The sequence below is a fragment of the Eleutherodactylus coqui genome, chromosome 12, assembly GCF_035609145.1.
Source record: "Eleutherodactylus coqui strain aEleCoq1 chromosome 12, aEleCoq1.hap1, whole genome shotgun sequence".
Taxonomy (NCBI): Eukaryota; Metazoa; Chordata; class Amphibia; order Anura; family Eleutherodactylidae; genus Eleutherodactylus; species Eleutherodactylus coqui.
Window position 1 is genome coordinate 24899597 of NC_089848.1, and position 12044 is coordinate 24911640.

At 47.5% G+C, this 12044-nt stretch overlaps 1 protein-coding gene across 1 annotated transcript in view; it reads right to left on the reverse strand.

Moving 5' to 3' along the window:
- KIF15 (kinesin family member 15) overlaps positions 1–12044 on the reverse strand; it is a 90735-nt gene that overhangs the window by 57360 nt on the left and 21331 nt on the right. The window contains exons 8-10 of the mRNA XM_066585129.1: positions 8655–8864; positions 6359–6484; positions 6079–6201 (exon numbers count right to left, since the gene is read on the reverse strand). Coding sequence (XP_066441226.1) covers positions 6079–6201; positions 6359–6484; positions 8655–8864 — 459 coding nt within the window. The remainder of the gene's footprint in view (positions 1–6078; positions 6202–6358; positions 6485–8654; positions 8865–12044) is intronic.

A 12044-nucleotide genomic window follows, 5' to 3' on the forward strand; every position in this document is an offset into this window, starting at 1 on the left:
CATCCCTGCAGGCGCTCGGGTCGGGTCCCGCGGCGAGAATTCTCGCCGCCGGATCCGACCCGCTCGTCTGCAGGCGGCCTAAGTTCCCATGCACTTCTTTGCATGTAATACCAAAGCTGGTCAATACATTGGGATCAGAGCTGTCTACTGCAGAAATCAACGCAGAACTGATCTCCGGAGGTCTTGGTTGGTGGACCCTGGTCAGTTTATCATTTTGATGGCCAATCCTGAGAATGGACCATCCATAGTTTTTACAGTAGTATGACGGCCCGAGGTACAGCTGATCACCGAGTGTGTGCCACTATAGTTTGATCTCTGCAGACCTGATAGCTTCCCTTTAACCATACATTCTAAGCAACACATGAACAGTACCGTATATTCCGGCGTATAAGGCGACTGGGCGTATAGAGCGACCCCCCAACTGTCGCCTTATATGCCGGGAATACGACATTGAATGGCTGTGATTGGCTGACGCAGCGTGAGTTTGCCAAACACAGCATTAGCTTTCTGGAGGCGGGGATTTCAAGCCCCGCATCCAGAAAGCAATGCTCTATCGGGGACGAGGAGGGAGAGACCGCCTACAGCAGCGCCGCAGAACGCCGGGGGAGCTGAGTATGGCTTTTTTTTTTTTTTTAATTCTTTTTTTTATTAATAGTCAACTCATGAAATACAGAATGAGAGAAAAGAAATTTGCTTGGTACATACCGTGTTTCCCCGAAAGTAAGACAGTGTCTTACTTTCTTTTTATCCCCAAAAGCCCCACTATGTCTTACTTTCGGGGTATGTCTTATATTGGAAAATGGAGCATGAAAAAATCTGGACCATGCTCCATTTTCATGCGGGGCTCCCGCGGGCTTCTATTGAAGCCTATGGAAGCCGTCCGGATCCGCGGGACACAAAAATCAGATTGTACTCACACGCTCCGGTTCTTCTCTTCGCCGCGGCGCCATCTTCTCTCAGTCGCGGCCGGATCATTTTGCTTCGGCCCGGCGCATGCGCGGGGCACGTCACCGACGTCATCATGCACATCCGCCGAGCCGAAGAAAGAAGATCTGGCCGCGACGAGAGAAGATGACGCCGCAGCGAAGGAAGTATCCGGAGCGTGTGAGAGGTAAGTTAATTCTGATTTATTCCTATTTTCAGCGCTCATGACCGCGGGGCAGGAGGGACCCACTGCAGATTCTCCATGGAGAATCTGCAGCGGATCTGATTTTCCCCGTGGACATGAGGCCAAAGGCGGCAGACGCGGTGCCGTATGGAGGGGGGGGGGGGGGGCGGCGCGGAAGTGGGCAGGAGGCGGGGCGCAGCTAGATGAGAGGGAGGCGGCAATACCCCCGTGTTTCCCCGAAAGTAAGACATATGTCTTACTTTCGGGGTACGGCTTACATTGGCCGACCCCCCTGAAACCCCCGATACGTCTTACAATCGGGGGTGTCTTACTATCGGGGAAACACGGTAGTAATATGGGTACAATCATAGTTATAGTTAGGTTGGCACATACTTTATGTTACTGTATTTCTTAAATTTCTTGATTATTTGCAACAATAAACTTTTAAAACAATACAATGCTGTTCTTCCTTATTCTTGATCCTGGTAAGGGAAAATTACAAGTTCCAAGCGCTTGTCCATAGGGAGGGGGGGGGGGGTGAGATGGTGGGGAGGGAGAGGAGGGGTTAGTGTAGTTCAGGCTTAGGGTTCATACCGTAAGCAAAGTTGAGTGGGAGTCCATCCAAGCTCCCCATACTTTTTGAAATTTAGTCGGGCAGCCTCTATTTTGATATATGATTTCTTCATATGAGGCTACAGTATTTACAGTTTGGATCCAGTGTGGGACTGAGGGGGGTTTCTATCGCCATCCAATTCATGGCTATCACTTTGCGGGCCAGGAATAGCGTCTTTTCCAGGAAGACGCGAGTATAGTATGGCCGCACCTCCTCCTCCAGCAGGCTAAAGAGCGCCACCTTAGGGTCCAAGTCGATAGATAATGGGGGCCGTAAAAGTAAGTTTATGAGGTCTATCACTTTTGACCAGAACTCATTGACGAGAGGGCATTCCCACATTAAATGCCAGAAATCCGCCTTCAGTCTGACAGGAATCCGAGGAGGTATTACGCATTTTATGTAGACGGTTGGGAGTAAGGTAGGCTTGATGTATAATATATAGCTGAATTAGTTTATGGTTTACGGCCGGGGAAACTGACAGGTGGGATTCGGAGATGTCCTGCCATTCCTCAGGTGTAAGAGATGGGATGGCAAGTTTCCATTTATCGTATGTTGGGAGGGGGTTGAGGCTTATTTTGGCTGAAAGGAGGTGTGTGTATAGGGCCGATATTAATCCTTTGGGCCCCTGGGACTTAAGGACGCCAATTGTGGGAAACTTGGATATGCGGGTCGAGGTGGGTGGGAAATGAGAGTTCAGTGCGTGTCTTAGTTGGAAAAATCTAAATAGTTGGAGATGCGGGGCCTGTAACCTGTCATGTAGTTGCGTGAATGTGGGGAGTGTTTCGTCTGTATATATGTCTTTTAGTGTGTATACCCCCAGAGCGGTCCAGTACTGTGGGTCTGGAACTGACTGTAGTGCGGTGAGACCAGGGTTGTTCCAGAGGGGGAGTTCTGGCACCACATCTTGGTATCTCTGCAGTGTCTTTACTTCCTTCCACACACAGAGCTAGTTTATGAAGCGGGATTAGGTCGGTAGTTTTGGTGCATTCTGGGAATTCCAAAAGGCCCAATAGGCTGTTTCCTGTCACTTGTTTCACAAGTTGTTTATCTGCTATAGGCAGTTCTTTATCTAAGACCCAGGATCGGATGTTTCTCAGTTGCCCTGCCAGGTAATAGAGCCGGAGGTCCGGGAGGGCCATTCCAGCTTGTTCTTTGGGTCTTTGTAAGGTTGCTAGGCTCAATTTGGAGCGGGAGGAGTTCCATATGAATGTTATAATTAGGGAGTTTAAAGACTTGAAGAAGTGTTTAGGGACGCTCACTGGCATGTGTTGTAGTATGTACAAACATTTGGGTTGGATGGCCATTTTGATGAGATTTATGTGCCCAGCTACGGAGAGCGGTAACTTAGCCCATCGCTTCAGTTTATGTTTTATGTTCTCTAATAGTGGGTTTATATTATCTGCTATTGTGTTGTTGTGGTCATGTGACATAATCACCCCCAGGTATTTAAATGTTGAGACCGGTTTTAGTCCATATCTTGCGACACAAGGATCATTTTTTGGGCCAGTTTCTGTGTAAAGGATTGTTGATTTGGACCAGTTAACATATAGCCCGGAGAAGTTGGAAAATCTATCTATATGTGTCATAGCTTGGGCAAAGGAGTTTGATGGGTTCGATAGAAATAGGATTGTATCATCTGCATATAGTCCTAATTTGCTTTCAAGGTCTGTCCATTTAATACCAGTCACGCTGGGGGCGCTTCTCAGCCGGATCACCAATGCCTCAATGGCTATGGCAAATAGGGCCGGAGATAAAGGGCAGCCCTGTCTTTTTTTTCTTTGGACACTTTTTTTGTATAGCCGGCGTATAAGACTACCCCAGACTGCAGAGCAGATTTTTCGGGGTTAAAAGGTCGCCTTATACGCCGGAATAGATGGTACTTTAAGCATAATAGCATATCTAACATAATAGGAATACAAATCATTAAAGGGGTTGTCTCGCGAAAGCAAGTGGGGTTATACACTTCTGTATGGCCATATTAATGCACTTTGTAATGTACATCGTGCATTACTATGAGCCATGCAGAAGTTATTCACTTACCTTCCCTGCGCTGGCGTCCTCGTCTCCATGGCTCCGTCTAACTTCAGCGTCTAATCGCCCGATTAGACGCGCTTGCGCAGAAGGGTCTTTTGCCTTCTGCTTGGTCTGGCACGAGCGGCGTTCTGGCTCCGCCCCCTTCTACGCGTCATCGCGTAGCTCCACTCCGTTACATGTGCCGATTCCAGCCAATCAGGAGGCTGGAATCGGCACACGTGATGGGGCGGAGCTACGCAATGCCGCGTAGAAGGGGGCGGAGCCAGAACGCCGCTGCTGCCGGACAGACCCGAAGGCAGAAGACCCTTTTGCGCAAGCGCGTCTAATCGGGCGATTAGACGCTGAAGTTAGACGGAGCCATGGAGACGAGGACGCCAGCGCAGGGAAGGTAAGTGAATAACTTCTGCATGGCTCATAGTAATGCACGATGTATATTACAAAGTGCATTAATATGACCATACAGAAGTGCTTAACCCCACTTGCTTTCGCGAGACAACCCCTTTAACTATGAATTTGTTCTTGGGTTCAAAAGTTAAAAATATAAGCCAAAGACATTTTCTGAACGATTTTCCCCTACACAAAACTACCCCTCTGCACTCAGAGGCTATTGCATGAACACGGTGGGAGGTGGAGGAAGAGGAGCTACAGCAGCGGAAGGGTGAGCAGGATGAGGATGACTCTTTGTTCTCTGGTCCAGAGGGACTCTCCAAGGCAGCGGGTGTTGGGAGTTTATGTGATTTCATACATGTGGTGTTGAGGTTGTTCTTGCCACATTTTAAACACTTACTCCAGATCTTACAGATGACCGCTCTTCTGTCACCATTTGCGGTTTCAAAAAATGCCCAGGTATTAGAAGTCCTGAGAGGAGAACTGGATGTGGGCCTGATGCGACTAGTAGTATCTGAGGGTGGTGGCACTTGGTTTTTCTGTGACACCCTACTCTCTGCCCTGCGACATCCACCTTTCTACTCCTCCACCTGCAAGCTACTATGACTATTAGATTGAGTACTTCATTCTTGTCCATCTGCTGTTCCTCTTCGTTGTCGTCCTGCTCCTCCTGAGTAGACTCTTACAGTGAGCACCGGGAGCTACCACCTCCATTTCCACGGAGGGATGCTCAAGGCCGACTGGCGCAGACTGACTGCTGTGTGCCTGCTACTAGGATGAAGAGGAGTTAGCAGTACTTGCTGCTGCGTCACCCACTGTATGACGTGTTCTGCGTGCCGTGGATGTAACACACAGGTAGAACTACTTCTAAGGAATAGTGACGGGCTTGCCTCACCTCCTGCACAACGTGGAGCTGTTTCTTTAGTGGGAGCTGCTTGAAGTGCCAGCTTGGCCCATCCTCTACCACCTCCTCCATGTCTCCTGCCCTTTGTTTTCTTCAGGTTTTCTTTCCTTTTTGGGTTCACTTTGTATTTTTATATAAATTATCAGCTAGCTTCGTAGTTTCCAAAAAAAACCACTGCTAGCTGCCTAAGAGGTCTGCAAACGCTTCGTAGTGGGCAGACTGGCAACTTTGAAAGACATCTGAGGTCGCTGACACACACTGTGTGTATTTACAGTTTCCCCATTTGTGTTTATTTTTTATTTTACATTTGCAAGAAAAAAAAAAGGAACATTTAAATAAGCCGCAGTCCCAGGGAGGCACAATATGTGAGAACAGAAGGTTAGCTTGTATTTTTGTGAGCTGTCCATGTTCAGCGCAGCGTAATTGAATTCCCCAAACTCCACTGCTAGCTGCGTAAGGTCTGCAAATCCATAGTGGACGAACTGGCAACTTTGCATGATGCCACGAACAAAACTGCAATTTTCCCCGTAGCAAAAAACTTATTTTGTCTGCCTGCTTTGCTGTTATATACATTGACAGCAGCAAAAATATCCCCTCTCCCGGTGTGCAGACCACGTTTTATATAAGCATACAAATGTGATGCAACTTTCGCTGCTTCCTCTAAAAGAACTCTGCTTAAGTTCTTTGCTGGTTTACAAGCTTTCACACCCAGCAGCAATATATCCTCTGTCCCTCATAACAGACCACATGGTATATAGGTATATAAACGTAATGCAGCTTCTCTGCCCTGCGCTCAACTGCAAAACGTCCGCTGGTTACACTGTACCTAGGTTATATATGGCTAGGTCATGTGATGCAGGCATCTAATAAAACTGCTGCCCATATACAAGATGGCGGACTCCAGTGGTGACATCAGCAGGGCATCTAGACATTTGGAGAAATACAATTGTTCTGCGATTTTTGCCAAAAAATTGGTTCGGCTAACCAGCTTAAAATCTTTGGCTGATCAAGATGAGCAATACTAGTTGTTACCTTGTTCTTAATGAGCTTTGCCCTCTGCGCAAATTGAAGGGTTGATAAGGTTTCCCCAAAACTCTTGGATCCGGGATGAATATTTGCAATAATGTAAGTTTTTGCATTCCCTCCAAGCGAGTCCTGTCAAAAAAGAAAAATTAAATCTGCATATCAGAAATGAAATATTTCAGTTCTTCTGTGGACAGGAGGGGGTTAAAAGCGCTTTAGGATGCTGCCATTAATGACTAACACCTCTGAGCTTTATATGAAATGTTTGTGTAAGTCAGTGGATACATACCCGCAGCAAGAAGGTGAGCTTGGAATCTCTGTAGCAGATATGCCTTTGTCTGCCATTAGCCACGTCTACCAGAGCCGTTATCACCTGACCCAGGCAGCTCAAGGATCGGTTAATGCTACCGGCTTCCTAGAAGAAAGACAGACAAGTATAAAGCTCATCCCTCAACAATTCAAGAAATTCCGCAAGGAATGTACAGCATAAAATACAAGAGAAACTCTGTAAAAGGCCACCATGACATCAGTCCATCCTCCCCTCCGGATGTGGTTTGTTTACCAGTAACATTCAGAAACTCGTCGTCATTCATGACAGATAGAATAACATTGCATCAAAGTGTTCTAGTATGATCCTGCCTTTTTACCACTGAGGTCAATGGGACAAAACAAGATGGATGAGAACGAAGGATGTAAAGTCCAACAGGGATTATTTTAACCCTTTGCAATCCAATTTTAGATTCAGGGTTTCCTAGGGGGCTCTCTCTTTCCGCCATTATACAATGGTGCCATCTGCTGGCTAGAGCCAGTACTGCAGTATGTGACATGCTGGAGAGGCCCACAACAACAGAGCGGCCAGTAATATACAGTAAGAATACCCTGCCGGACATCTTCTGACTTCGGAGCTGTACAGCCTTCAATCAGAATGTCTTCAGACGTCAGACAGGGGATTGGAAAGGGTTAAAGGGGTTGTCCCGAGGCAGCAAGTGGGTCTATACACTTCTGTATGGCCATAATAATGCACTTTGTAATGTACATTGTGCATTAATTATGAGCCATACAGAAGTTATAAAAAGTTTTTTACTTACCTGCTCCGTTGCTGGCGTCCTCGTCTCCATGGTGCCGACTAATTTTTGGCCTCCGATGGCCAAATTAGCCGCGCTTGCGCAGTCCGGGTCTTCAGCAGTCTTCTATGGAGCCGCTCGTGCCAGAGAGCGGCTCCGTGTAGCTCCGCCCCGTCACGTGCCGATTCCAGCCAATCAGGAGGCTGGAATCGGCAGTGGACCGCACAGAAGAGCTGCGGTCCACGAAGACAGAGGATCCCGGCGGCCATCTTCAGCGGTAAGTATTGAAGTCACCGGAGCGCGGGGATTAAGGTAAGCGCTCCGGTAAACTTTCTTTACTTCCCTGCATCGGGGTTGTCTCGCGCCGAACGGGGGGGGGGGGGGTTTAAAAAAAAAAAAAAACCCGTTTCGGCGCGGGACAACCCCTTTAATGCCTCATTCCATAAAATAACCTGGTAAAACAGAATACTTCAGTTGTGGGAAACCTGGGCCCACACAACACCGGTTACTACTATTACTAGTAATTATTAGGACATTATAGTACCAGTGTTTCTGGTGGAGCAGTCCCATACAACAGGGATCAGAAACAGCGCAGCAGTTCTGATCATATGACGGTGATTTCTTCAAAAGGTCCTGCATCCTTGTGCAGATTACGGGCGGACTACTAACCCCCTGCGGCCTCAGTTGCTATTGAATACTAACGAACACCTAGCTGGACAGGACCTGTGATGATGTCACCATCCAGTGATCCGGGGAGGAGCATGTAACTCCCTCACAGGGGTTGAAGGACCTTTGATGACAATCGTCATGTTATCAGGGGCGGAGCATACAAGTCACTCACAAACCCACTCACGGACGGAAAGGTCGTTGTTAGTAGTTTGCCTGTACAGTAATCTGTTTACAACTCAGTTAGGAAGCCCTCCCAGTTTGGGTCTACGCTGCAGGATTCTATCACATCACAGCAGCTATGAAAGTCTATACTTACAGATAAACTAATGGAATCCTTGCAAAATGACACCAAATAAGTGCCCCTTTAACGAACGGAAATAAATAGTCCCACTTAAGGTTACGGTCTCAATGCTGTTTTCAGTATTTCATACAGAAACTCAGATGGAATCCCACAGCATAAACAAACAAACAAAAAATGTATGCCCTTTTTACACGGGACGGTTCACGCTTCCCGATGGAATGAGCTGGTGGCATCACCAGCTTGTTCGCCCGGGCAGCGTGTTTAGACTGCACAACTCCTACTGTGAATCTCAGTTCTCGCTCACTGGCCGTTGAGCGTTTCACATTCCTATGAGTGATCAGTGTTTTAACGGCATGATAAGTGAACGAGTCGGCGCTGATATTTATGCCGGCTGAAACCGAACGACCAGCAAGAACCTCATGATCCCCGCTCGTCAGCCACTGGCTGCAGTTAAACTGAATAGTTATTGTTCAGTTTCGCTTGAATGATTTTCAGAGCAGTAATCCTTCCATCTGAACATACCCCCATACTGTAATTACTAAGCTGCCAACCTTAAGCCTGATGCCTTCTGTATGGGTGTCTTTTTGTCTCTCTGATCCTGCGAGATCCACAAGATTCAGTTGTGAAGATCTAATGTTAACAATCTCATTGATCTTTTCCATGGATTCGATAAAGACTGTGAATACGGCGTGTGATCGTGAAGACTCCCTGTTCATTGAAGTCGAGGCCACGCGTCTGTTGCGCCAACCGGTAGAAAGAACCTTAAAAAATATAAAATGAGGCAGTGTCAAGAATATCACAAAACTGTAAACACAGAAACCACCACATTTCTATAGGAACCATAAGGGCCCATTCACGCTGGTGTATAATCTGTCCATGTGCTGCCCGTACTTTTTACTGACCAATTATGGACAGTGCAAGGAACCACTAAAGTAAATTGGCGTATTCTGACGTTTTTTGGAGACGCAGAGAAAACTGCACTGCGAAAGCAACGTCCGTCTCTCGCCATGCGGCAGATGCCTCTTAATAGAGCGGTCTCCTCAGTATCAGTCATTCACCATTAACTAGGTGTACCAATTATTTGTAGAAACGTCTCATCTTCCTGTGGATTGCCGAGAAAACGGGAATTTTTCTTAACGATAATTCCCTTTCTTGAAGGCATCATGACAGCATACACCTGGAGGTTGCTCACCTGCTGACCTGATGGGACAGGAAGAGACAGAACATAAAAGGAACCTCCCCTCCACCAAACACCAGTGCGTTCCAAATAACCACAGTGACCGTATACCTAACCAGAAGGTGTGTTTATTGGCACCACACACCTTAGACAAAGAAATCATAAGCATACACATTACCTTATGTGTTAAACAAACAAGGGTAACCGTGTCGGTAGGGGGGGGGGAAAGCCCGTATGCTGTCATGATGCCTTCAAGAAAGGGAATTATCGGTAAGAAAAATTCCCGTTTTCCCTCCGACATCATGACAGCATACACCTGGAGGAATACCAAATAACTGGCATGGGCTTTTTTAGGGAGGGATTACTGCTTGAAGCACCTTCCTCACGAAGGTTGCATCCTCACTAGATTTTAATGTCCAGCCTGTAAGGTTTAATAAATGTATGGCCAGAAGTCCACGTGGCTGCGTTACAAATCTGTTCGATTGAGGCGTGCGCTCTTTCTGCCCAGGAAAATGCCACCGCCCAAGTAGAGTGGGCTTTCAAACCTTCTGGGGGAGGAATGCCCCTGGCCTTGTAAGCCTCCTGGATGGCTCTTCTGAGCCACCTGGCTATTGAATCTCTAGAAGTAGCCTTCCCTTTGGCCTGCCCCTGAAACTGAACGAAAGTTTGTCAGTCTTTCAGCAACTTTCCGTTGCCTCAAGGTACGATAATGCAGCTCTTAACGTCAAGATTATGGAGCCTCTGCTCCTTTTAATTTTTTTAAATTTAGACAAAGGCTGGAATGACAATTGGCTGGCCTCTGTGGAAGTCTGACAAGACTTTGGGTTGGAGGGAAGGGTCTAAGGAGAATACGATCTCATCAGGGTGCATAGTCCTATATAGGGGCCCTTTGCGAAAGGGCCTGGATTTCACCCACGCACATAGCTGACATAACTGCCACAAGGTGGGCTACCTTGTACGTCAGCAAGGCGATGGATAGGTTTCTAATAGGTTCAAATGGGGGAATCGCAGAAGGCCTGAAGGACTATAGTCAGATCCCAGGGGGGGGCACCATCAGCCTTATGAATCATTGCAGTCTATTCGCCCTTCTAGGAAGTTTCCTGATCCCCCTGTGCTCAGCAAGCGCGAGATCAAAGAATGCCCTCAAAGCCACTACTTGGGCTTTGAGGGAATCTGGACTCAACCCTTATCCGGGCCTGCCTGGACGAAATGTAAAATTTTTACGAATGTCTGATTGGATGTCTGATCCATCCATTCTGAGAATTTTTTCCCGACTTTGGAATAAATCTTTTCCGTCGAGGGCATAAGGCTCTCACAATTAGTGGAAACCCTGTTAGATGATAGACCCTTTTCTAAGAATTTTACCCGTTCAAGATCCAGGCTGTAAGCCTGAACTTGTGAACCTCCGGGTAGAGGAGAGGACCCTGCAGCAATAGGTCCAGTCTTGACAGAAGATGGAGAGGCTCTCCCACTGACAGATCTCAGGAGAGGAAACCAAGGTCTTTTGGGCCGATAAGGCGCTAACAACGTTACTGACAGCCTTGGACGCAGTAATTTTCTTAGGAGGAGCGGAATCAGGGGTCAAGGGGAAAAAGCGTAAGCTAAGTCCCAAACCCAGGGGTGAGAGGGGGCGCCCGTGCCTAAGGCTTGTTTCTCCGAGTCTCGGGAAAAGAGAAGACGGCACTTGGTATTTGCGCTTCACGCAAACAAAACTATTTCGGGTACCCCTATTTGTCCCGAGTAGGCTAAACACTTCGGGATGGAGTCCCCACTCTCCTGCATCCACTTTCTTCCTGCTTAGAAAGCCCGCAACTGAATTCTCGGCTCCTTTTATACGGAAGGCCGACAGTAACTTAGTTGTGAGTTCCGCCCATTGAAGGAACCTTCCCGCCAAATGCTGAAGTAGAGGATTCCTGGTGGTACCCTGGTGGCGAATGAGTGGCACTGCCATCATGTTATTGGAGAAGATCCTCACATGCTTCATCCCTAAACGGTTTGCAGGCTACGTTGCGTTTCCCAAACCTCATTACGTTCTCTAACGTTAGATAACCTGGATCTCTCATGAGGGTCCTATGTACCCTGTATATGGCCACCTTCAAAGGTGACCCCTCACCCTTTGGTGCTGGCATCCATTATCGCGGGGTCCCCATTGAAAGGTTGTCTGAGGACAACCGCCAGTGGAGTGAGGATCTAAGCCCTAGTGACTTAACGGAGCTTGATCCACACAATTCCAATCATTAAGGATCAATTGTTTAAGTGTGGCGTTTACAGGGAATGTAGATTTACGTTGTGGAAGCTGACTCGCAACATGACATCCTGCACAGTGCAACGTTTCCCTGTTAGCGTTTTTTCGAACACGAGATATTTTTTCTCCACCTGCGACACTTCCAAGATCTTCAAGATCGAATTCTTCCGCCATGTCAGAGTCGGACTTGAACACTGCCAGAGCAGACCTTCTTGTGGCCCCTAAGGGCCCTGGTTGGAGGTCCGAGAGGTAGGACTCTGTTTCTTCACGGACAACCGACTGGATTTCAGACATGGAGGGAGATTTTTCTTCCTGCAGAATTTTCGCTGAGCAGGAAGCGCATAATGTTTTAGAATAGGAGTCGTCAAGTTTTGCTAAACATACTGGACGCTTTTTACTTCTCCTCCTAGCCTCCCTTGGTTTGAGTATCCCTGTCGTACATGACAAGGGAGAGCTCTGTTAGTAAGGGAAGTGTAGTGCAGGTGTCTGTAGGTTGGCCCACAGGACCACTTACAGTTT